The 24,286-nt window shown below is 34.4% G+C and overlaps 1 protein-coding gene across 1 annotated transcript in view; it reads right to left on the bottom strand.

The window, feature by feature from the left end:
* Window positions 1-451: 451 nt before the first annotated feature.
* Window positions 452-24,286, bottom strand: part of LOC108736825 (serine/threonine-protein kinase SIK2-like) — a 58,311-nt gene continuing 34,476 nt past the window's right edge. The window contains exons 4-6 of the mRNA XM_025976824.1: window positions 20,681-20,796; window positions 4,936-5,106; window positions 452-829 (exon numbers count right to left, since the gene is read on the bottom strand). Coding sequence (XP_025832609.1) covers window positions 677-829; window positions 4,936-5,106; window positions 20,681-20,796 — 440 coding nt within the window. The 3' untranslated portion in view covers window positions 452-676. The remainder of the gene's footprint in view (window positions 830-4,935; window positions 5,107-20,680; window positions 20,797-24,286) is intronic.

Here is a 24,286-nt window from a genome sequence, read left to right as displayed (position 1 = left end):
ATTTAACGAAATATATTATATTAATTATTATATATATAAACGTATTATAATGACATCATCAGGTGATGAGTGTACAATCCTAAATGATCAGTTAAATTTGTATACCCACCACTTGATACTACTGTGTGGCTAAACAATATATTTGTAAATACAATATACTTTCGTGAAACTTTATGTGTTTTATTTTAATAATTAATTCCGAATTAATTTGCCTAACAATAAGGCATAAGAAATTAATCAGACGACAAATCAATCAAGAAATTTATCATTAAAACGTATTTTTTGCACTCATGTAACTAAAATATTTTACAGTATGAGGCTTGGTGATGTAAGAGCAAGCTACGCGAAGTATAGTACTATAGTACAGTATAGCGCGAGAAACAGCGTTTTTGTTTATTCTTTAGTTTTTTTTTGCCTAAATTTGCCAGAGATTCTTATGCGAAGAAAGAATGATATTTAAAAGTAAAATCCTGTTTTCTCTAAACTGCCTCTAAATGCCCTAAGAAAAATTCCTAAATTTATCGTGACTTTATCTTTTAATTAATTACGTATCCAAGTTTTTAAAACCTTGAAGTTTTTATATTCAACTTTACCTTCACACTTAATCACTTGTGTATAACACAAATTAGCCAAAGGATGCACTAAGTACCTCATAAAGTAACTTGCTAAATGTGTTCTAGAAAATTGTATTAACGTAGAACTTACCAGAGCTCATAAAATAAGGAATCCTAAACCTCCCTGATAAAACCCTATCGCGAAGGGCTTGAAGTGAACATCCGTCGAAAGGGAGGGCACCACAAACAAGGACGTATAAAACTACGCCTAAACTCTGCAAGCAAAATAAAAGACACATTACGGAGGTATATTTTGAAAGCTTCAAAGCTCATTGTCAGCTTATTTAATCTTCTTTGTATAATGCAGCGGTTAAAATGAAAGCGGAAGGTTGGAAATTTATTTCACATTTAAACCTTATTTAATACCATGAAAAAGGTTACGTCAACTTATTCTGATGGCTATACATATACCATCATACATTATAATTGTGTGGTAAAGAGTCAAATGATAATTGAGAATTAAACGTAAATAAAAAGTTTATAATTATTATATACGTAATTAAAGGTTGAAATAGGTAGAATTTGGATGGATAAAGGAACTAGACAAGGATGTAAGATAAGTGCTCCGATAATTAATATATACTTAAGTGATTTAGAAGGAGCAATGGGAAGAGTAAAAGAAGGAGGAATTGTCATGGGCAGAAAAAAGATATCGACCATAATTTATGCAGACGATATAATATTATATAATATTATTAGTTACAAATTGTGAAATAATGAGGGGGGAAATGGCAAAGGTACGAGAAAGGTACCTAGAAAAAAAGGTTTAGAGCTGAATAGCGAGAAAGCAAAAATAATGGAATTTGAAGAGACAAGGCGTAGAAGAAAAAAAAGTTAGGGACATATTTTGAAACGGAAGAAAATTGGAAAAAGTCAAAAAATATAATTATTTAGGGTATATGTTGAGGGAAAATAATAAGGATGAGATACAAATAGAGAATTAATGTACAAAGGCAATGGGAATTTTAGGGAGAATTTGGGGGATAGGACGAAAGTTATGTAAAAAGAAGTGGGAAAGAAGGATGATGTTATTTAATTCAGTTATAAGAAGCATTATGTTTTATGGGGTTGAAATATGGCGGTGGAAAAAATTAGAAAAGATATATAAAATGGGTTTTATCTTTAGAAAGAAGCACACCAGAGTATACAATAAGGAGAGAAACGAAATGTGAAGAAGTGGTAGAAGAAGCGAGAAGAGTGATCAAATATGAGGAAAAGCTGAAAGAATTAAAAGATAAATGATATAAGGAAAGAGATATGGAGAAAAAAGATCTAAGAATAGGCATGAGAAACAGATATGACGAGGGAAGGGATTAGTCTATAGAGGAAATGAGAATCAGCAAGGAACAACTAATTGAATGGAAAAATAAAGGGTTGATTGTAAGTAACATGATAAAAAGTAGATGTAGAGAAATGAAAAGAGGAAAGGATCTAAGCAAAATTCAATGTTCAAAATATACAGAAGGGATGAGAGAATGTATGTGGGAAGATCAGCAAAATGACATAATACCTAACTACTTAATTAAGAATAAGGATATAGATTTAATAGCAAGGTTTAGAATGGGGAATGAATGTAATTGAAATAAATACTTCTATGCTAGCGAACGGTTAATTTAGAAATTCGAAAAAGGTTGTTAAAGGTATATGTTTGGAGCACGGCATTGTACGAGTGCGAAACATGGACAGTGAGCGTGGCGGAAAAGAAAAGGTTAGAAGCGTTCGAAATGTGGTGTTATAGGCGGATGATGAGGATATCGTGGGTAGAAAAGGTTAGAAATGAAGAGGTATTGGAAAGAATAGGAGAACAGAGGACTCTGTGGAAGTCAATAAAAAATAGGCGAGATAGGTTGGTAGGACACCGTCTCAGGAATGAAGGTCTAGTCAGAGACATATTACAGGCAGAAACAGGAGTTAAGAGGGGTACAGGTAGACCTAGATTAGACTACTCTTCGCAAATAGTTAAGGATGTGGGCTGTTCTAGTTTTAGGGAAATGCGAAGTTTAGCTCAGGATAGGAAAGAGTGGAGGTACGTGTCCAAACAGTCTTAGGACTGATGACCTTATAATGATGAAAAGAGGAGAGAAAATGTAGGATTTGTGGAATTGAAAACTTGAGGCACGTATTGGAAGAAGGTATGGATCATAAAACATTGAATAAGTGGAGTGAGATGATAAGTGTAAAGGGAGATGGAGTAGGTATTTTTAAAAAAATCTTGAAAAAAAGAAGAGAAAGAAAAGATAGTGAAAGGATATAATAGGAAAGAATAGTAGGGTGGGGGGTATAAACATAAAAAGTAAAAAGGAAATGTTTATAAATCAAACAATGTTCTTTGTTTGTATAATATTTTTGTCAAAAATTATTAGAATGTGAATGTGGTTTAGTTAATGTTAAGAAAAATTGTTTTTGTTATTTGTTATGAAAATGAAAGTAGAAAGAAATTTGTTGTTTATGTTTTTAATGTATGTAATGATAACTTTATATTAGTTAAAAAGGTACAAGCGGGATTTGCGTAAAAGATATTCTATTTTCCGAATACATCTGAAATATTAACATTTTCACACAAACACATCTTTTTCATGGATATTTTTGAGTGTTTGTTCTCTTATTCTTATTATACATTACCTAGAACCCCAAATATTCGAATCGCAATTATCCGAAATTTGTTTTATCCGCATGAGATCACGTAAAATAATTTCTCCGTTTTAATCGAAATAGTTCGAGAAATCCTCCACATTATCCGAAATATAAGCCAGTGGTTCCCCTTTCGCTGAGTGCGTTCTGTCGGTGATTCGCCAAGCCCGTTTTGGAGTCCTTATTATTTATGTAGTTAAGTCGAGTTAAGTAATAGGCCCAAGATGAAATGGCGTAGTAATAATCGCAAATACGTTGTTATTACAAGAGAAATTTGAGGCAATTAGGAGTTTAAATAGCGTTTAATTGTAGTACTTAAGCAATTTGGGCGTGGCGTTACTGTGTTTTGGTGTGTGGTTACCATTACAAAATGAAAAAAATAGCAAACAATGTCTGATATCACCAGAGCAGTCATGGAAAACTATAAAAAGGGGGTATCGATGTACCTTTTTTATCTGAAATTTTGATTAAACATACATACAATTTAGACATGTTTTCGAAGTGAGTTAGTTTAATATGGAATATTATTCTGGAAATTCATTTCTGAATTTTATACCCACTACACATTATCTCATTAATTTCAGGTAGCGTTTAGTGGGTATAAAATTCAAAAATGAATTTTCAGAATAATATTCCATATGAAATTTTGTTTATTCGAATTCACCTGGGCCCATATTATTTTAGATACCTAATTTAGATTCTAGTGTAAATAAAAATGGTTTAATATAGTTCAGATTATGGAATTGATAAATGATTATGTCTATATAACCCACAACATGGACGAATAATAAATTTCTTTCCAACCTTGCAACTGACTTAAAACCATCGTCATCAGAATATCTTTAGCCGAAAGATTGTTGGACAGTGCTTTCTACATTGGGCCAATTTTCGCATTTTTCAAAAACTATTTGCGAACATCTGCATCTCTTTCTTATGTTTCTAATTAGTCCTTCATATCAAAGGTGTCCTACAAATCTATCTCGCGTATTTTTTATTGACTTCCATAACATCCTCTGTTATCCTACTTTATTTATAATACCTCGTCATTTCTTACTTTTTCTATACATGACATTTTTAACATCCTCCTATAACACAATACATCAAACGTCTCCAACTCTAATTCAATCGCAAGATATGTACAGGTCTGACGAAGGAAGCTGGCGAGCGGTGGTGCAGGTACTTGCCCATTTATGACCTATTTGGGTAAGTCACTTGGAACCGATACACAAATAAGCTTTCAGTAGGCGTAAATTATAGTATTAATATAGGTAGGACAGTAGCGTACTAGAAAATAATGTAAAAACATGACTTATCAAAAAGAAAAAATTAACCTATTGCTTTTGTTTTATAGTTAGTTTTCACATTCACTCTTATCATGGTCACCAACATCAACAATTAGTTCTTCTGTTTGTCTGTCTATTATTTGCTCACTGATCCCTATTTTTAAATATTTAATCTACGCCCCTGATAGGAATACTGAAGAATGAGGGCTGCAATCTTTATACCTAAAACTGCCTACTTTTGCCACCGCGCATCCACGCCATTTTAAAATTTCCACCAGCTTCCAGCGTCAGGCCTGTAATATTATTATCCGAGACTCATAATAGTTTTTGTATGATACACGTATTGAAAAGGCCTCACGTACATACGATGGAAATAAAAATGCAAAAGTTGTAAAAAAGTAACTCACCCAAATATCTATTTCTGGTCCTATATATTTCTTTCCTTCGAACACTTCGGGGGCGGCGTATGGGGGCGAACCGCACCATGTCGACAAGTGTCCGTTGGCAGTGAAATAATTTGAAAAACCGAAGTCTGCTATTTTTATATTGTTATTTGTATCCAGTAATAAATTTTCAGCCTGCAACAATACAAAAAATTTAATTAGCGAGCAAGTATTTAAAATTTTATGCGATACCCTTATAAACTAATATAAAAAAAGTAAAAATCTCAGAAACTACAGAACCGATTATAAAATTTGTTTCCACTGTTCGATAGGACAGAGCACGTCAATTACAACCAAATAAATAACAAGGAAATAGCAACATGAAAGTAATAATCTAATAATTAGTAATCATTTGTAGAAGGGTAGTAACTCAGTTATAACACGACTGACCATTCGAGAGCCGCGTTTAATAAGTGGGAGCGTTCCATACTAAATGATTTACACTCCATACGCGAAACCGTGTGTGACAATTATTGCAGATTGTTTTCCCTTTAAATATGTTTGAAATCTTACCCCTTTTCCACAAAAACTCACAGATGCCAGTGTCGTATGCATATAATAAAGCCTACGAAATACATTTCCGCTAATGATTAGAAACCTCTTAATGACTGTAGTAAAAAAATATATTGGACAAACTATACGCTCAATCAAAACTAGAGCATTTAGCTCATGCACGGTTTGGTCTCTATCAAAAAATCTAATGTTGCCCAACATATTCTTACTGAACAACATAATATTAATATTAATAATCTTAAATTAGTTAAGGAAGTTAGGAATAATTGTTTACTAGATAGTTTTGATAGTTTATACATTTATAAAAATAAATAAATTTTACTTAACAATGACAACGGTCCTATTTAATCTAGTTTAATTACTTCTGTTATGGTTATCAAGGTTCATTGAGCATCAACCTTGTTGTCACTGAGCCATGTTCACTGAATCTTAATAACTATTAGTATAAATTAGTTCCCTTTTAGGTTTAGTTCACTTCAGTCCCAAAAGAGGTAACCTTATTACCGAAAAGTGCTTCGGATAACTAAAGAGTCGTGTTTTGGCGTTGGGGTTTGAGCTATTTTGTTTGTGCTACAACAACCGCCAAAGTGCTAAAGAAAAAAAAAGAAATAAAATGCACTAGTAGACATTGAATTAAAGCTTTGATATACTTTTTAAACAGAATTATGTTTAATTGATTCGGTTGACACTTGATAAAAAATGAGATAATAAAAACCAAACGTTGGTAATCATCACTTTATTAGTGCATATTTCTATCAATTACAGCTGTTTCGGTACATTCAATCCCTTCAGACTAATTTAATTCAAACTTTGAAATGAGGTACCAAAACAGGTGCAACATAGATATAGAAATACTAATAAAATAGTGAAGATTCCGAGTGTTTTTATTAAGTACAATATATTTAACAAAAATTGCCTTTCAATTTTATTTTTAATATTTTAATTCAATATTTTTTAAATTATACCTACAGATTATCTTGTTTTAAAATTTACAAGTATTTACACGTATATTATTTTTATAATGTGTTAATAGACCACATCAAAGGCTTAAGTATAAGAATTATTAATATCTGGATTCCAATACTATGTGGAATCTGTGTTAATGAGAATGAGTGCAAGGAAAGGCAAGCCTAAAATTATATTTCTATGTATTTTGCCAAAATTTAAAAACAAAATCTGTGTGAATGCCATTCTGCCAATGACGTTCTCGACTTGCTTTCTGTTTTTAAATATACAAGGACCATTGGAAGGATAATCTGCACATTAGATAGAAATAGTATGAGAAAAGAGAAAATGATCGAAAGCGTTTTCGTTTTCTTCTAATAAAATTTAACGATATTGTGATGAGCAATATTTGTTTTAAATACTTTATTTGAAGTTAGATTACTACAGCACATAAATAGGCTGAATCAAGGTGGGAAAAAAACCAAAAATATTCCTTCCCCCTGTACCCACCCCTCAATTACTCAATTAATCTATATTTCATGTCTGTATATGGTCTAAAGAATTTCATGTCAAACAATCGAGCATCATGATACGTTTTACTCTGAATTCTCTAAATTCGAAGTAGCTGGAAGAGATATAATATTTGATTTAGAAACAAAGAAAGATATCAGGCAAACAACAGATTTCTTAGTATCAAGAATAAATTACTTCTGAGGAACTCATTATTTGCACGAAAAAGTATTTCGGTGCTGAAAGCACAATAAATTGTACGACATAATAATAAACCCACGTTAAATCTTTAAGTTAAACATCGACGAGTATAAGTTGGTAGCTTTTTGTTTCGTCAGTATTGTAAATTATTATGCTAAACTGGTTTTTGCAAATAATGTTGAGAGGTAAAGGCTTATTCAATTGTTACTTAGATTCTAAGTAAAACCCTTAATTAATGAATTTACGTTTTGAAATAAAACGTGAAGGAAAAATATATCTATTTATATCAATTTCTAGAAAGATTAGTCGCTTTTAATAAACAAAAATCACTTCTATATAACCGTGATTTGTTAATTTAGAAATTCGGCAATATTGTTAAAAGTACGTATTCAGTTAAAACAGCTCCTGTACGCGGTTTAGGAACACGGACAACAGGCGCGGCGAAAAATAAAAAGTTAGAAGCGTTTGATAAATTGGTAAAAGCTTTCACGGCCAGTTGATGAACTGGTGTTGTCCTGATTCGGGTTTAAAGGAGTTGCATCCTAACGTTTCGCTAGCACGAGTGGCGACCTTCTTTAGATGTCCTTCCAAGAGAGGGAGATGTCTCCAAAAATGTCTATATAGGAACCAAAACCAATAAACCGATGGGAACGAAACTTAAGGAGCACAAAGCAAACTGCTGGCTAGAACACCGAAAAGTCTCATGTGTCTGAACACGCACTGAGCAACGGCGACTATGAAATATTCTTTGAAAACTGCGAATTGTTAACATCACAGCAGGATGGTCAAAGAAGCCATTAAGCTCCAAAAGCATCCGGAGAACTTCAACAAGAAGACGGAGACCCTGAGACTCAACCGGATCTGTAACCAGATCCTCAGGAACAACCTCCGTTCCCTACCCATCGGCGTAAATACAACTTGCGCAGAAGAAGTTGTCAATCTACATACAACATCAGAGATGGTAGGATCTCTGAAGAAACTACTTCTATCGAAACATTAGGAAACAAGTCCAACCTACGATGACCAGGATACCACCAGTTAGAAGCATTTGATATGTGGTGCAATAGTAGAATGATAGTACCGTGAATAGAAGAAGAAAGTCCCTTGAACATTCCTACTAGGGGTATACCGTCTCCATTGCCCGGGACCGGTTTAATAAGAACAAAACGGGGTATATCTGAAATGTTCTTTCACCGGAAACTATCAATATCGGGACGTTGAAGTTGAAAGTTGCACCAATCAAAGATAAAATCATAGATACGGCCATGTCAAAAGAAGAATTGGAGATCATGTGGTTACTGTGTTAAAACTATCGGAACAGAAGACAGGCAGCGACTGTCTACCATCGACCTAATGTCAGAAGATAGAAATAGATTTCCAGAAAGCCCAACTACCTGAACTGGCAACCCAAAAACGTCTGACTTGGCACAGGTAAGTAAGAAGAGCCTACCCAAAATAACGAGATTAGGAAAAGAAGAATAACAAGAGAACAAAGGACAGTTGGAAGTCCATATAAGGAAAATGAGAGACAGGATGGTAGGACACCTGAGACATGAAGGGTTGGATAAAGACATATTAAAAGCAAAAATAGGAATAAGAGGAGCACAGGGCGATCCAGGGTAGAATTCTTTCCGAAAATAGGAGTGTGTGTGAAACGTTCTAGTCTTAAAAAGAATGAATATGCGAAGATTGACTCACGATTAGCAGTTGAGGTGGTTGTCCAATAAGTCAATTGACTGACTGACAATTTTATGATGATGAATTTTGTTATGAAATTAGGCAATGCCAACGTAACCGATGAAAAAACGTAACACTTTGTTAAAGAGTTGAAAAGTAAGCACCATAAATGTTTTTATGAATTGAAAAGTGAACTAACAGTAACAGTACATTTTATTGTCAGTAGCATTCTGGGGAGGATTGAAGAGTGTGTGAAAAACTCTTCTCACAATGTCAATATTCTTAAACTTAAGATTGTAATCTGCAAATTCAGGCATACAAACCTTCATAAATAGGCCCTAAAACATACTTCATGTGCAGTTTGCCGCTCTAAACAACGATGGTGTATTGTAAAACATTCAGTAAATAATTAAACACCATCTATAGAGATTTGCTACTTATTCTGAGATTCGATAATATTTAAGAAGATCCTTTTCAGTGAAGGATAAGAACCCATGGCGCAACTGTATACGCAACGACATGTAATCTGAACAGGGAAACGTTTTTCGATGTAGACAACTGCGCTGTGGGTTCAGTTTTACGAGTCGATATCCTTCAACTGAAAACGACCTTCCCAAACATTATCTATTAAATCCAACAATTATTAGTGGCAAATTTTTTACAAATGTAATATGCTATTGAATGTTATCGGGACTCTATATGGCGTGCTGATGAAGACAAACGAATTCGAAATCACTAACCATATCTGATCGTTTCCGGATCACTTGATCAAGAACTGTCTACTGTAAAGTAACTAACCATATTTGAAAATAGTGGGTTTTGCATTTTGCTTGCAATGCAGCCAAATATTTGCAATCGACTTTAAGGAATGGAGGTTCTTAATATGTATTTTAATAATTCTTTGTCGGATAGGTTATATCTGAAGTGTGGTGGAAAATTGTTGGAAAATAAAGCAGAGTGTACAGTTCTATCTGAATTTGTTAACTTTTTAGTTTATCGACAACAGTGTATAGCAGTTGGATTTTATACGTAAATAAATTACTACAGCACACAACAAAAGTTTAAATCTAGTCTGACAATACCGATGGCGAAACAGTTGTCAAAAATACAATTAACATAATTCATAAAATGGAAAATATAAACAATAAAATATTTAAATTATCTTTGATCGTATTATTTATACGAGTGAAAATTCGTTAATGTAAATATAACTTAACAACTACCTAGAAATCTTTAATTTCAAAGCAGATGCTTAGATTTAACTTAAATCGTTAAAAAAAGAACGAAAATCTTGTAAATTTGGCGATGACATACTCGCCAAAACTAGAAAATATCTGCAGGTGGAAATTTGTTAACAGTTGAAGTAAAACGTATCTATTCTTATTTAAAAGTCATTTACTCAAATAATGAAAAACAGAATATAGGCGCACATATGTGTAACAGAAAATTTTTTGTATTAATAACAACCCAGATTTGCATGCTGCATATTTTCACTAAATATTATTTCAAGTGTTATAATTCAAGAAATTTAACAATTTCCACAGGCAAATCATTATATAAATTTTAGAGCAAGACTTTTTCATTTAGTAAACTTATGAACTACTTATAAATTTCCATATTCCATATTATGCGACTAAATATTTCAAATGCAAATATAATTTTATTGGTTTATCCATAATTGGTTTGCCTAGCGCACTTGAAATTACAGCAGTAATTTTTCCACCGAGGTCGGCAAGATTATTAAGTAAAGAGAGGAATGCTTAATAATTTTCTTCTTCACATTATTGCGTTTAATAAAGTCGTCATGGTGATTTACTTAAATTGTCGGCAATTTTCTACACAGCCTTAGCTATTATTTATACGGGGTGTCCTGATCGGCACGGATCAAAGCGAATATGGTGATTGAAAACTCATGCAGTTTTTGGAATATTTTAGAATTATGAATAATTTATTATTGCAATGGGAGAGTATACAGAAAGAAAACTAATTTGAAAAATACACCGTTTATAACGCAGGCAAAATCAGAGGTATGTCATCATCATCATCATCATAAGGTCGTCAGTCCACTTTTTCCTATCCTGAGCTAATCTTCGCATTACCTTAAAACTAGAACAACCCATATCTTTAAATATCCGCGAACAGTAATCTAATCTAGGTCTACCTCTACCCCTCCTAACTTCCGTTTCTGCCTCTAATATGTCTCTGACTAGACCTTCATGCCTGAGAAGGTGTCCTACTAACCTATCTCGCCTATGTCTTACTGACTTCCAAAGAGTTCTCTTTTTTCCTACTCTTTCTAATACCTCTTCATTTCTAACATCCACGGTATCCTTATCATTCGCCTGTAACACCGCATTTCGAACGGCTCTAACCTTTTCTTTTCCGCCGCGCCCACTGTTCATGTTTCGCACCCGTACAGCGCCGTGCTCCAAACATGCACCTTTAACAACCTTTTTTAAAATTCTAAATTAACCGTTCGCGAGCATAGAAGTGACTTCCTTTTATTGAAGGCGACTCGACCCTGCGCTATCCTTTGCTTTATATCCCTACTACTCCTTCCGTCCTGACTTATCTGGCTTCCAAGATACCTGAACTCGGTCACTTCTTCTAATTTTTCGTCTCCTCGCTTTATATTCCCTCTTTCCCTACTTTTTCTTCCCTTGCACACCAGTATATTTGTTTTATTTTTATTTATTTTCATACAGTACTGTTTTGTCAATACCGCTTCCATTTTATTTAAAGCTATCTCTAACTCCTCCTTGCTAGATGCTAGTACTACTATATCATCTGTAAATCAAAGCATATTAGCACTAATCTTTTGCCCCTGTATATCTATCCGTACAGTTGTACTGTCTTTAATGATGTTGATCGCGTCTTCGATGTATAGATTAAAAAGTAGCGGTGACAGTGTGTATGTCAGTGATATACAATTCTAAATGATGATTACTATTAATGGTATTCAGAAATAGAAATCATTTGATTTCAAGGTTTCCCAAATGGTAGTGTTTTCCAGGAACATATAAAACTGTAATATTATCTTCGGATGTTATGCGAAAAACAATGTTATGAAATAATCAATAAGAAATAGGAGAGATAGATTCATAGGACACCTTCTCAGGCATGAAGATTTAGTCAGTGACCTATTAGAGGCAGAAAAGGGAGTTAGGAGGAATAGAGGTAGACCTAGATTAGATTACTGTTCGCAAATAGTTAAGGATGTGGGATGTTCTAGTTTTAGGGAAATGCGAAGTTAAGCTCAGGATAGTAAACAGTGGAGGTGCGTGTCTAACCAATCTTAGGACTAGCAACATTATGATGATGAATGTTGTGAAAAACACTTCCGTCCATTTACTGCATTTTACGGCACGTCGACTTTGACCAAAATGTATGTTTAAGCATTATTTAAAACGTTTCACATCCAACATTGATTGTTGTTTTTCTTTTCACTGGTGCATATCTAGGATTAAGGAACTTAAATCTTTTTCTTTCTGTAACGTTGTTTAAATTCAATTTGGACAATCTATTTTTTAGTAACGCAACATGAAGTAGTATACTAAAGTGTATGAATGATTCTGTTGAGTTATTTGTATGAAATATCGTGTGTTTCTAGTAGCATTAAGGTACTTCATTTAGCACAAATGTCCATCTTGCTTTCTGAAAGTTAATACATGCAACGTACAGATTACGTTTATATTTCCTGTTCATTTTTGGATTTGATAATCGAATAAACACATGATGGAGTATCTGCTGTGAGGGCCTTACCCTTAAAGGGTCAATACTCTCAGTAAAAAAATGGAGTAATTAATGAAATCAATAATTCTCCTGGAGAGCTGTCAGTAAGTATTGAAATCAATCCTTAAAACGCATTTAATGCTAGCACAAAAATTACTCGTATCTGAATTTTCTTTTGTTTGTTTTTTGTATCATCTGTAGTAGGTACGCCAGTTCGCGAATTTCGCGATTCTTCAAAACTTATTTATTTATTAATGAATATCTATCATGCCCCCTATAAACTAATGCCCACCAGATATTACACACTTGTGCCAACGTTTTTTCCAATCCTCGAAGCACTTCAAAAAAACATTTTCTGTAATCTTTAGCTCCTCCTTCGATGCCATCTTTATCTCCTCAATCGTAGCGTAACGTAGTCCTTTCAAGGAAGTCTTCAGTTTCGGGAACAAGAAAAAGTCACAGGGGCCAGATCTGGGGAATACGGTGGCTGCGGCATTATTAGTGTGTTGTTTTTGGCCAAAAATTCGCATACAAGCAACGATGTTTGAGAGGGGCGTTATCATGATGCAAAAGCAAATTTTTGTTCTTCCACAAATCTGGGCGTTTCTGGCGGATTGCTTTGCGCAAATTGCACATAACTTGCAGGTAATATTCCTTATTGACCGTTCTACCATGTGATAAGAACTCACGATGCACCACACCCCTGCAATCGAAGAAAACTGCGAGCAAAACCTTCACATTCGACCTAACTTCGGTCTTGGCTCGTGCGGCAGCTTCCATTGAGATAACTGAGCTTTGGTTTCCACGTAATAACCATAAACCCATTATTCGTCACCAGTTACGAACCTCTGGAGCAAAGGTCGTCACAAAAGCATACTCATATATCATCACATTGGAGTTGCACTATTTACCCTTTACTCTTTTCTGGTACATGATGTGATACATTACAAAATAAGGGTAATAGTGAGGTATTTGTACCTACCTATCTTTTTTGTAGAAAATGGGTAGAAATAAAAAATAAATATCGTATCCATATAAAATTCATATATTAATATACAAATTGAAATATTGTACAAATGTATGTTATATGTACATATTTGATGTAACCTTTTGGCCTTGATCCATCGACAACATCCTACGATTTATAGTGAAAGGGGTGGAGGGCAACAACGATTTCAGAAACACCTACATGTAAGCTGTATGACGTCATGACGACAAAATCGATTACGTTCAGACGTTGGCGTCACAACGAACGATAATTTTGCTGTATGGGTGGCTCGACGAGGGAAGGGGATAAGGAAAAGAACATGCTCCCTAGGGCATTTAAAACGTGAATTCGGGTGATTTTCGTCTGCGACGCGAAATTCAGTCGAATCACTGCAGGTCATCATCAAAAAGGCAAACGGGACATATCTAATTGGAAACTGAATATTTCGGTTGATTAAGAAGTGTGTAGGCAAACAGACAGATAATTTCTGCTGTTCACTACAAAAATTGTTCGAAATTAGAACTGCGTGCTAGAAAACAAGCTTCAATACATCTACCAAAATCATTTCTCACTTGGGCAAACATCATGGGTTAAATTGGCTATTTAGCATTCTTGGCCGAAAAGTAAATTAATAAGAAAACACAGAAAATTGTTTATTAGAACACGACAATATTTCTTCCACTTGACCGGTCATTCTCAAGAATACAAAAATTGTAACTTGTAAGACAAATTGAAATACCCTAGTAAGAACCTTGTCTAAAGCATAAAATACTTATGCAGTAGCAAATACCCCCAAGTGGAGATTCACTGCAGTTGAATGGATATTACATGAATTCATTCTTTAGAAGCTCTTTCGGTTGAGTCAGTAATTTAACTTCAACGTACTTATTATGATTTAGTTTGTTCTGCACTGATTTAACGCGTTCGCGCATTTACACAGTTTTTTTTAAGTATTTTTGAAATGAAATCTTTTATACGAAACCACAAGTACGTTCGTCTTTGAACAAAATCTCTATGAATCGAAAGGTATATTTAAGCGGTCGTTTCTAGTCGCAAAACCAACCATAGAGACAGTTACCCTACGCTTCTGCCCAGAGCTTAAGTATCATGACTTGGCAATTTAAGTAGTATAATTATTACAGTACAAAGCATATTTGAAATATGAAATTTGGGCAGAAATTAAATTTCGTTATACTTTCATTGGCAATATGTCTCAGGAAGGCGAGGCCCCCTACTTGCTCCATGTTCTGAGCAAAGCAAGAAGTGGCAAAGGATACAGATGCAGAATATACTTATACTGTGGTAGTAGTTACTACAGAAACTGTCCTATAAGCAATTATTTTTGATACCCCAACTCCCTGCTCAAATCCAGGATCTCATATGTTAGAGACTTTTTTAATAACGCATAATCGCATACATATTTACAGGTTCATTGAGCTTAATTCGGAAAATTCAATTATAAAATAGCAGTCATAGATACTCATGTCAAAAAAATATCTTTATTCAATTTGGTACAAGTAAAGTATACAAATATTCAATATTTCCTTCATTAGCTTGGACTTCCTGGTCTATCTAAATCGAAATCATTCATGCTTCACATACGTTCTGTCTATGTTGGTTATAAACTGTAAACAGTAATCCTCAGGAGTTCTTTGTGTTGAAAGATTTTCCATTTACCTTCTCTTCAACCACGCTCCAAACGTAGTAGCCAAGAGGATTACAGTCCGGATTTGGAAGATAGCCAACAAATCTGACGACCAATGGTAATATCAGTTAGTGTAAAGCTAAACGTGAGCTTTCCTAGCATTGTCATAAGGCGCAGAGAACTGTTGGAATCCATAGTCACTTCCAGCAGTAACTTTGTCTATCTCTGACTTCACAAGTGTTTCTAAAACTCCAATGTAACTTTGGTGTTTGGTCGTTCAACCTAATAAGGTCCCGCTCAAAAACACACATGACATCCCCACGGCCGTAACGACACCCACCATCATGAATAAACTTGTCGTGACTTGCTCATTCCGAAGAGGTTTCCTTATTATCAGCATCAAGAAATATCTAGCTGATTTCATAAACTTAAAGTTTTTTTTATAGTCAAACCATTTAATAATCTCCTTGGCGGTTTTCCAGGGCGGACCCATTCACGAATCGCTATTCTACGCTCCTGTTTGTTCTCGGTTCACCGTCGTGCGCGTTTGAATAAATTAACTTCAAAGCAAGGTAACATAGCCTCAAAATGTAACGGTAAATTGTAAACTGTAACACCGCATCGCATCGTCGGATTTATGTCGACGACCCCGAATGGTAGGTGATGCACTATCCATAGCATATTTTTACTATTGAATTTAAAAATCTAACTACGACAAAATTACGAATTGATGTAAATATTTGAGCAACTTGCAATGCACATTTTCGATAAAATTTCGAACTTTGGCTTACACATTCACAAAAGCAATTACATCTGTGTATAGCACTGGAGCACCCAAGAAGTTTCTAAAAAGCAGTTACTATTCTACGTATTGATTTTGATTAAGCACTACACTTTCATGCGTTTTTTTTTTTCATTTTTGGAATCATTTGGTCAGTCCCGATTTTAATAATCAAGAGCACCTGATGAGTGTAAGGAAGATGTAAGTGCAGATGCTAAACTATCTGCTGACGATCTAGAAAATTTATACAATGTAATGTACTTATAAAAGTATGCCTACAAAGACTTTATCGACTCCCGCGTAAAAAATGGTTTCGGATTTTTTCCAGTGCTACTTTCGTTGGAAAAAGTACCATGGGACTGAAGCTATTTCGAAGTAGGCTTTCCCAAAATATTCCGATTAGTTTTATCGATTTCTTCTCGGATTGTTTCTTTGTCTCCCTTGGCCTTACCTTGGATGAATACGGAACAGTTGGCAGGACATTCGAGGACGTATAATTGGATAAGATCTAAAGTGGTATAATCGTAAATTCAAGATGCAAAAATTTATCGATGTAGCTGTTCATAAAAATAAACTCAAGAGTCATATAGAAAGCTATCTACACCATCGTTAATTATTGAACAACTAACAAAAATAGGGCTATCACTCCCTCTCTCTTTCTCTTATAGCAAATTAGGCCATCCTTGGTGGGCTGGGTGGGTTGTATGGACGAAGGATGACTGCGAAAATTTGCAAAAAGGATCCTAACCAATATTATAAATGCGAATGTGTTTGTTTGTTCGTCGACTTTTCACGTCTGAACTACTCAATCGATTATTATGAAATTTTTTAGATACATTATTAGGGGTACAGAAAAGGACATAGGGTACCTGAGGGACAGCAAAAAAATTAGTCTTATGTGGTCAATTTCACGCCAAACTACTCAATCGATCAACATGAAATTTTGTAGAAACATTGTCAGGGGTACAGAAAAGAGTATAGGGTACCTTTCATAAAAAAAAACATATTGTTCTCGAGGTATAGATATATTAGTTTTATGTGGTTGTTGATGATCTTTGACACGTATTTAGGACATCAACGCAAGTCGTGGGTAAAATCTGGTATATATATTTAAATACAGGGTGTTCCAGCTAAAGTGGTTTTGTCCATAACTCATATGACTCATATTAAAAGATACCGTTCGATGAGAAATTAAAAGCCCTTTCTACTGATAAAAGGTTTTAAATATGTATAAACTAATCGATTTTTTCTGGAAAACTGTCAAAGGTAAAAATGTAAAATCTTCTAAGAGTAGAAAGGGCTTTTAATTTTGCATCGAACGGTATCGTCTTTTAATATGTATATCAAACTGAATGGAATAAACCCAAATTAAAAAACTACAGGTATATTGTGTTTGTAGAAAGATATTAATATAAATCCTAGATTTCACTTCTGTAGCGCTGTTTTGACTGCTACGACGAATACCACTTTGAATCATCAGTAGTTTCTTTTAGCAGACCTAAGATATGTATAATTTATAACGTTAAACATTACTCTCCAGCTTGGTAAGTTGTTGCGTCGCTATGTAATAGCAATAAAGGTACGTATTGATAAAAAACAAATCTATATTTGTTTTTTTGCAGTATCTATGGGAGCGTTAGCAACATAAAATATTAAAAATCCTCTGAATTATTCACAACTATAGTTTCTGTACAAAGTCTCTTTACCAGGAAATAAAATAAATTTTTAAGATTGCTTCAGTTATTTATGAATTAGCAAGTCACAAGTACTAATCTAGACACTGGAATTTACAAGTATAAAAAGATGTACAGTTAACTTTTTTGAACTTTGAATTTTAACATTAAAAGCTTTTTAAATTTACATTTTTAAACTCAATCAAAAACTTTTGTTAGAGAAAATAGAACTTTCACCACCCACAAAAATAATATCTAAAAATAATATACATTTACAGATCCCACTTTTTCCTCGAGAGATTGCTTTTTATTTTTCCTAGAAGAACATTTCAATAGATTTCCCTGATTAGTTTTTCTGCTTTTTAATATTTCAGACATGGAATGCGCTCGGAGTTTATTAAAAACAACTTTTCTAGTGATTTACTTCTCATCGTTATTTCCGTTAATCCGATTTTTCTTTTTTAAGGCTCCAAACTTTCTTTTTTCTTTTACTTCGTTGAATCTGCTTGGTTTCTCTTCTAAATGAGTTTAATTACATTTATAAACTAACTGCCCAACAAAAAAAATCTGAATTATTCGATACTGATTATAAAGGTTGAAGTATTTTTATGTTACAAAATAATTCGAAGTGGTCTGTATTTTGTCGGAACTGCCAGACGCGGATCGCGATTTCGATCTTTTTGGATCTCATCAGCGCGTCGCAGTTACGCAGATACGCACTGTTAAGACAGCAGGTAAAAGTTGGTCTGTGTTCTGTCGGAGCTGTCTGCGACGCGCTGATGAGATCCAAAAAGACCGAAATCGCAATCCGCATCTGGTAGTTCCGACAGAATACAGACCACTTCGAATTATTTTATTCGATTATGGTAACGTGCCTATCACGTTGAGGTTAGCTACGCCGTGGTTCGTTTCAGCAAGTAGATATTCATATATTTAAATGGACCTTGTTGGAGCATACGTAATCCTAAAATGTAGCATCGTACTACAGATGGCGTTTACCGCGCCATTTGTGGTATTTTCTAAAACGCACTATCTTTATGTTACTTCAACCCAACCAAATTTGGACGAATGGAACCGTCGTCTAAGGTTCTTATCTACACGTCAAACATATGAAGTTAAAATGTACGCTTCAGAATAAACATCGACTACACACATTCAAATCCGCCCACTTTAGTTCCAGTTCGAATAGACAAGATGAACGTTTCTAAATTAAAAATTCTTATTAAATGATAATATCCTCGATTTCGAAACTAGACCTAAGGAACCCTTCCCCTTTAAAATAGATGTTTTAATTTCAAAACATGTTTCATTACTTTCAGCCACTAAAGCTTGTGAGCTGGCAGTCCCTCCGGGCTATGCCCCAAAGTTGGGCTGGAAGGCCCTCTTCAGCCTCGGGTGGTGGTTCGGGTGAGAAAGGTGAGACGGACGAAATGAAGACAGAAGACAATGAAAGATTATCTGTGGAATATTACTGCCCCAACATTTGCTTAAGTGATCTAAGGAAACCACAGAAAAACTTGGACCAAGGCAGACGGACCCGGAATCGAACCGGCGTCCTTCCGAATGCTAAGCAATGGTCTATAAACCACCAGACCATGCTGCTCGGTGTGTATAGATAGAAATTTTTTGAAGTATTTATAGGACAAGGTTGTTAGTAAATTTGATAGAATTTTCTAGAAGAAAAGTAATGTTAGTGAGGGGTGAAGACACTGGTTTATAGAAATACGTAGAATTGAACAGTATAGAATTCAAGAGAAAGCAATTAAGGGTAAAAACAGATATTAGTATGAGAATGCTTGCAGGTATGGTTGAAGTTGGATTTCCAGGTAAAAGTGATTGAGAGAACAATAGAGTTTAGATTCAAAGGAAACCAAGGTATGCACAACTAACTCGTGCTATTTGTACACTAGTAAAATAAATCCGGCTTATCCCACTAGTAGAACTCTAGGTAAAACGGTTGTCAATAACACATTAAATAATAGACTAGACAAGTTTAAAGTTGCTGTTTATAATACTAGATCTCTTGCGGCAATTCCGTGGCAATTTATGTTGGACAACCTACATTATGAGTCGATTCTCAGAACATGTCCGCTGGATTAAATACAACAAGCACACCATCAGGTTAACTCCCCATTGTATACAAAAGAATCACATTTTTAAAGCTAATAACTTCAAATTATTATCCCGATAAAAAGGAGCCGATACTCTAGATAGATATGGAATCCTAGAAATAAAGTTTCAACATACGACTAACTACATTTTAGAAATACCCCCTCCTTAATTACATTATCTGGATTGCTTTGAGCCGATCCTATGTGTAAGTTCGGAAACGTTCCATCAATAAAGTGAATATACATTCAGTTTTTTTCATTAAATTGTAAATGAATCCGAAAGTTTTCTTCCTCTGGTCTTTTTATGAACTTCAAGAATTCTTGGCAACTCTTGTTATAAAAAATAGAGACTACTGATGAAACCAATTGGGAAAAAATTCCATTCTACGAGAAATTAGTAGATGTAGATATACGTATACAACGCTATTTCTGCATTAGCAAAATAAATCTGGCTTATTCCACTAATAGAACTCTAGATAAAACTGTAAAAACACATTAAAAAATAGACTAGACAAGTTAAAAGTTGCTGTTTATAATACTAGATTTCTTGCGGCAATTCCGTAGCAATTTATGTTGGACAACCCACATTATAAGTCGATTCTCAGAACATGTCCGCAGGATTAAATACAACAAGCACACCATCGGGTTGTATCATTGTATACAAGAGAATCACATTTTTAATAACTTCAAGTTATTATCTCGATAAAAAGCAGCCAGTATTCTAGATACGGCATACGGTCAACTGCACTTCAAAAATAACTCCCTATTACATTGTGGATTGCTTTGAACCGATCCTATGTGTAAGTAAAAAGTTTCCCCAAATTGTGGAAGAATCAAAAAGTTTTTGTTTATCTTAATAAATTCATATTCGTCGTTATCCATTCCCCTTGAACCTGTTAAATTAATACACATAAATATTACTTTTCTTCTTACCTTTAAATCTCGATGTACTATATTACGACTATGGCAGTATTCTACCGCTGACAGAATTTGCCAAAATGTTCTTCTTGCTGTTTCTTCAGTCATTCTTCCATATCTGGCGATATAATCTGAAATAAAAAACAAATTAAAAATTAATTATGTATATTTTAAACAATTTTTCCATCAATTAAACAAGTTACAATTTTCAAATTGTTAGCGTAGCCTATCGAAAATTGATTGGCCCGGTCACACATTCGAAACATCCACCTTACTTCCTTAACTGAACAAGAAGGTATACTTCGTTTACTTTCTGTAGCGACGTGACCTTCAGTTTGACCGGCGCAAAGTAGAAAAGAACAGCACTAGGCCAGAAAAGGAAGGAGACAACTCTCGGCCAAACTCTTAACCGGTGAGGAGCGTATAATCCGTACAGTACTGCACGGAAAAATTGACCATTTTATCCACTACAATTGCATTGCTCAAATGTGCTGTTATTGGTACCATTTACTACTGAAAATATCAACGAGATGTTTATTTATATTTGAAGACATATTAAAGGCTTTAACGCTTGTTTTCGACTCGCACTACTATTCATGATTGAACAAAACTTTTGGCAGGTACTGTATGAAAAAGTATGTTTAATGAACAAGAGTGGAGAGTATAATGAGCTTTTTTCTCCCTACCTACGATTTTACCAGCACGCATCCAAGGCATTGGAAGGGGCACATTGCTAGAGAAAGTAAATGAAGTATAGAGGATGCATCTTGCAATAAAGAATGCCTTTAAATTCTACTGAACTATTTTTAAAGAAGTCACATCTAGTCAGTGAACATGTGCACTCATCACCAGAAGAGGCCTGCAGGAGTGGCTTTGACCGCTGGCACACACGGCAACTTATGGGAGCCATTATTCGGCTACTTTTCCGATGAAAACTTAACATCTGTCGCTGATCAAAGTTTGAAGTAGGCCTGTCACCTTTCAAAAATTGATAAGTACGAGGGCGGATTTTTAAGAGGAAGTGACCTCATTCGAATCTCAACATGTTGACTGACTCACCGTTAGTATAAGTACCGAGTTTTATTACAATAGGTGCCGCCTGAAGATGCTGGGTGTCTTTTGAAGAGTTCCCTCTTCCACGAAAACATAAAAAAGAAAACAGATAGGTGCATTAAGCTCTGAGCTATCGGCAATTATTAAATTTTTTCCTAAGCGAGGAAAGAACAGAAATGGTTGACGTATTCGATACAAGTATTTTTAAAATTCTTTATGACCATGTTGGTATGACTAAGGTTAATGCAAAATGGGTATCAAGAATGCTTACTCCACCCCAAAAGCTCTACCGGAGATCTAGAAGGAATACTGAGACGAATTGTGACTGGTGATGAAACGTGGGTTCATCATCGTGAACTTGAATTTAAACAAGACCCTATGCTATAGCACACCACCGCTGGTGTTACAGTCGGCGGGAACAATCAAGCCTATTGTTTTTTGGGATACTGCAAATATCCTGCTGATTAACTTTAAGGGAAAGGTCGTTAATATCAGTGAAGAATACTACGCTTCAATCCTAGAGCAACTGTGGGAAGCAATCAAAAAGAAACGCCAAGGAAAATTGACAAAAGGTGCCTTGCTCTTGCACGACAATGCGCTCGTTCATAAGAGCTTCGAAGTCATTGATCACCCACTTTACAGCCTGGACCTGCCCCCCTGTGATTTTTATCTGTTTCCAAAAATGAAAAAAGAGCTTTTTGGGAAGAAATTTTCAAGCGACGATGAAATGAAGTGATGTGTTTTAAAGACAAACCTGAATTTCGACAGTATTACGTACCTACGACTGAATATACTTTAATTAGAAAGAAGCTATAAATAAATATAATTCAAAATTAATGGACATATGTATTAAATAAACATTTAACTTCATTTTCTTATGTATTTGCTATTCCAGGTTTAAGTACATATGGAAACTTTTTAAAATTATTACGCATCTAATCGTGAATGTACATATTTCATTTGTTTAAATTTACGAAACGTATTAACATGTTTAAACAAGATCATGTTTATTAACTTCGTACCGCTCTCAGTGGTTTATGTACATAATACTTCATTGTGTTATATAGATTTTTCAATTACAATTTTTGCTTCCTAAAATGCGAACAATGCACTAGCACATCATTTTCGTTGTAAAATTAAATTAAATGATCCATCAGTTTATTTTAACAACTTCACAAGCACAAATAATTCTTGTTATCATCAAACTGAAATTAGAAACACATTAAATAATCGTTATTGTAGGCTGATCACCTGGATGAAACATTAAAAAAAAAAAAACAATAAATAACGCTCAACAAGTCTAATAAAAAAACAATAAAACCGTGAAATGTACCAAATTTTGTAAATACAACCACCAACGCACCGGAAAAATTATTTTTTGTCACTGTTCCATTGGATGTCAGAATGCGGAAGAAGTAGATGAAATTTATGAAGAGTTGATTCATTTGGAGATTAATGTCGCGTGTTTTTCGTTGTGAAGATTACTTTGACGCAGGTATATTGTTTACTACCTATGCTTTCATTTTTAGTACGCGGGCAAGCAATTTTTATTTTATTAAAATATATAATACACTCCGCTTTTTCGCACCTTTATGCAATTTTTTCATCATGTTACTACCGATGTTTTTTAAAACACACACGTATTTATATCAAGCCTGTACTATTTTTCGTAATAATCACGTTGAGGAAGTGGCCAGAAATAGTTTTTTTAAAAAATAATCTATCGCGACTGGATTTAAGTATTACCTATATACGTATTTAGCCAAAAAATACAGTATCAAAAACCTGCCATTTTTGTAAGATAAAGCAAAAAAAACTAATCTTTAAATCTGGAAGATACACATATCGAAACCAGAAAAAAGAAAAACATTAAACAGCTAAGAGTTTCACAGAATGGAAATAAATTGTACAACCGAACAACGAAATAAAAATTTTGACGAAATAATTAAACAAAGTATCAATTCATTCACAAATAAACAATTGAACCAACACGATCTCGTTTCTGTCAGTTAGGTATGTATAGATCTGGTTATTCTTCTTTGATATATCGACATAGTGTGTAAATTACAAATTCTAGGAACTGTTGTGATATAAGAAATTACTAATTATTTTAAGACAATCCTGTTCATTTCAGCCCCTAGACATTCATCTACAATCAGCTAAAGATGGTCCTGCTAGAAAAATTAAAAATCAAGGTAAAAGTCTAGATGATAGCCCCCATGGTGATGGTGGGGGTGGGGGGATCGAAAAAAGAGGTCTCCCCCACCACTGTACCATAAAAAGTTCGTGGCGGTCTCACCCCCATAAAAAGTTATGGGGGTTCAAAGTTAATGAATATGCCAATTTTTATACATTTCTAGGCATGTAAATATTGATATAGTCATTCTTAAACAATATTCAAAGGTAAAACTAACGAAAAATACGAGGGTGGATTGATAAGTTTCCGGCCTAACCAAGAGATGACGCCACTAGGCCTACCTTGAGGTGACATTCTATAGTACCATCCTTGGATAGCTTGTAGCTATAGTTTCAGCCCGATCTCCTTGCTAGTGTAGGTTTGACAGCACG

The sequence above is a fragment of the Agrilus planipennis genome, unplaced genomic scaffold (assembly GCF_000699045.2).
Source record: "Agrilus planipennis isolate EAB-ADULT unplaced genomic scaffold, Apla_2.0 scaffold167, whole genome shotgun sequence".
Classification (NCBI taxonomy): domain Eukaryota; kingdom Metazoa; phylum Arthropoda; class Insecta; order Coleoptera; family Buprestidae; genus Agrilus; species Agrilus planipennis.
This window is presented reverse-complemented; position numbering and strand designations above follow the sequence as displayed.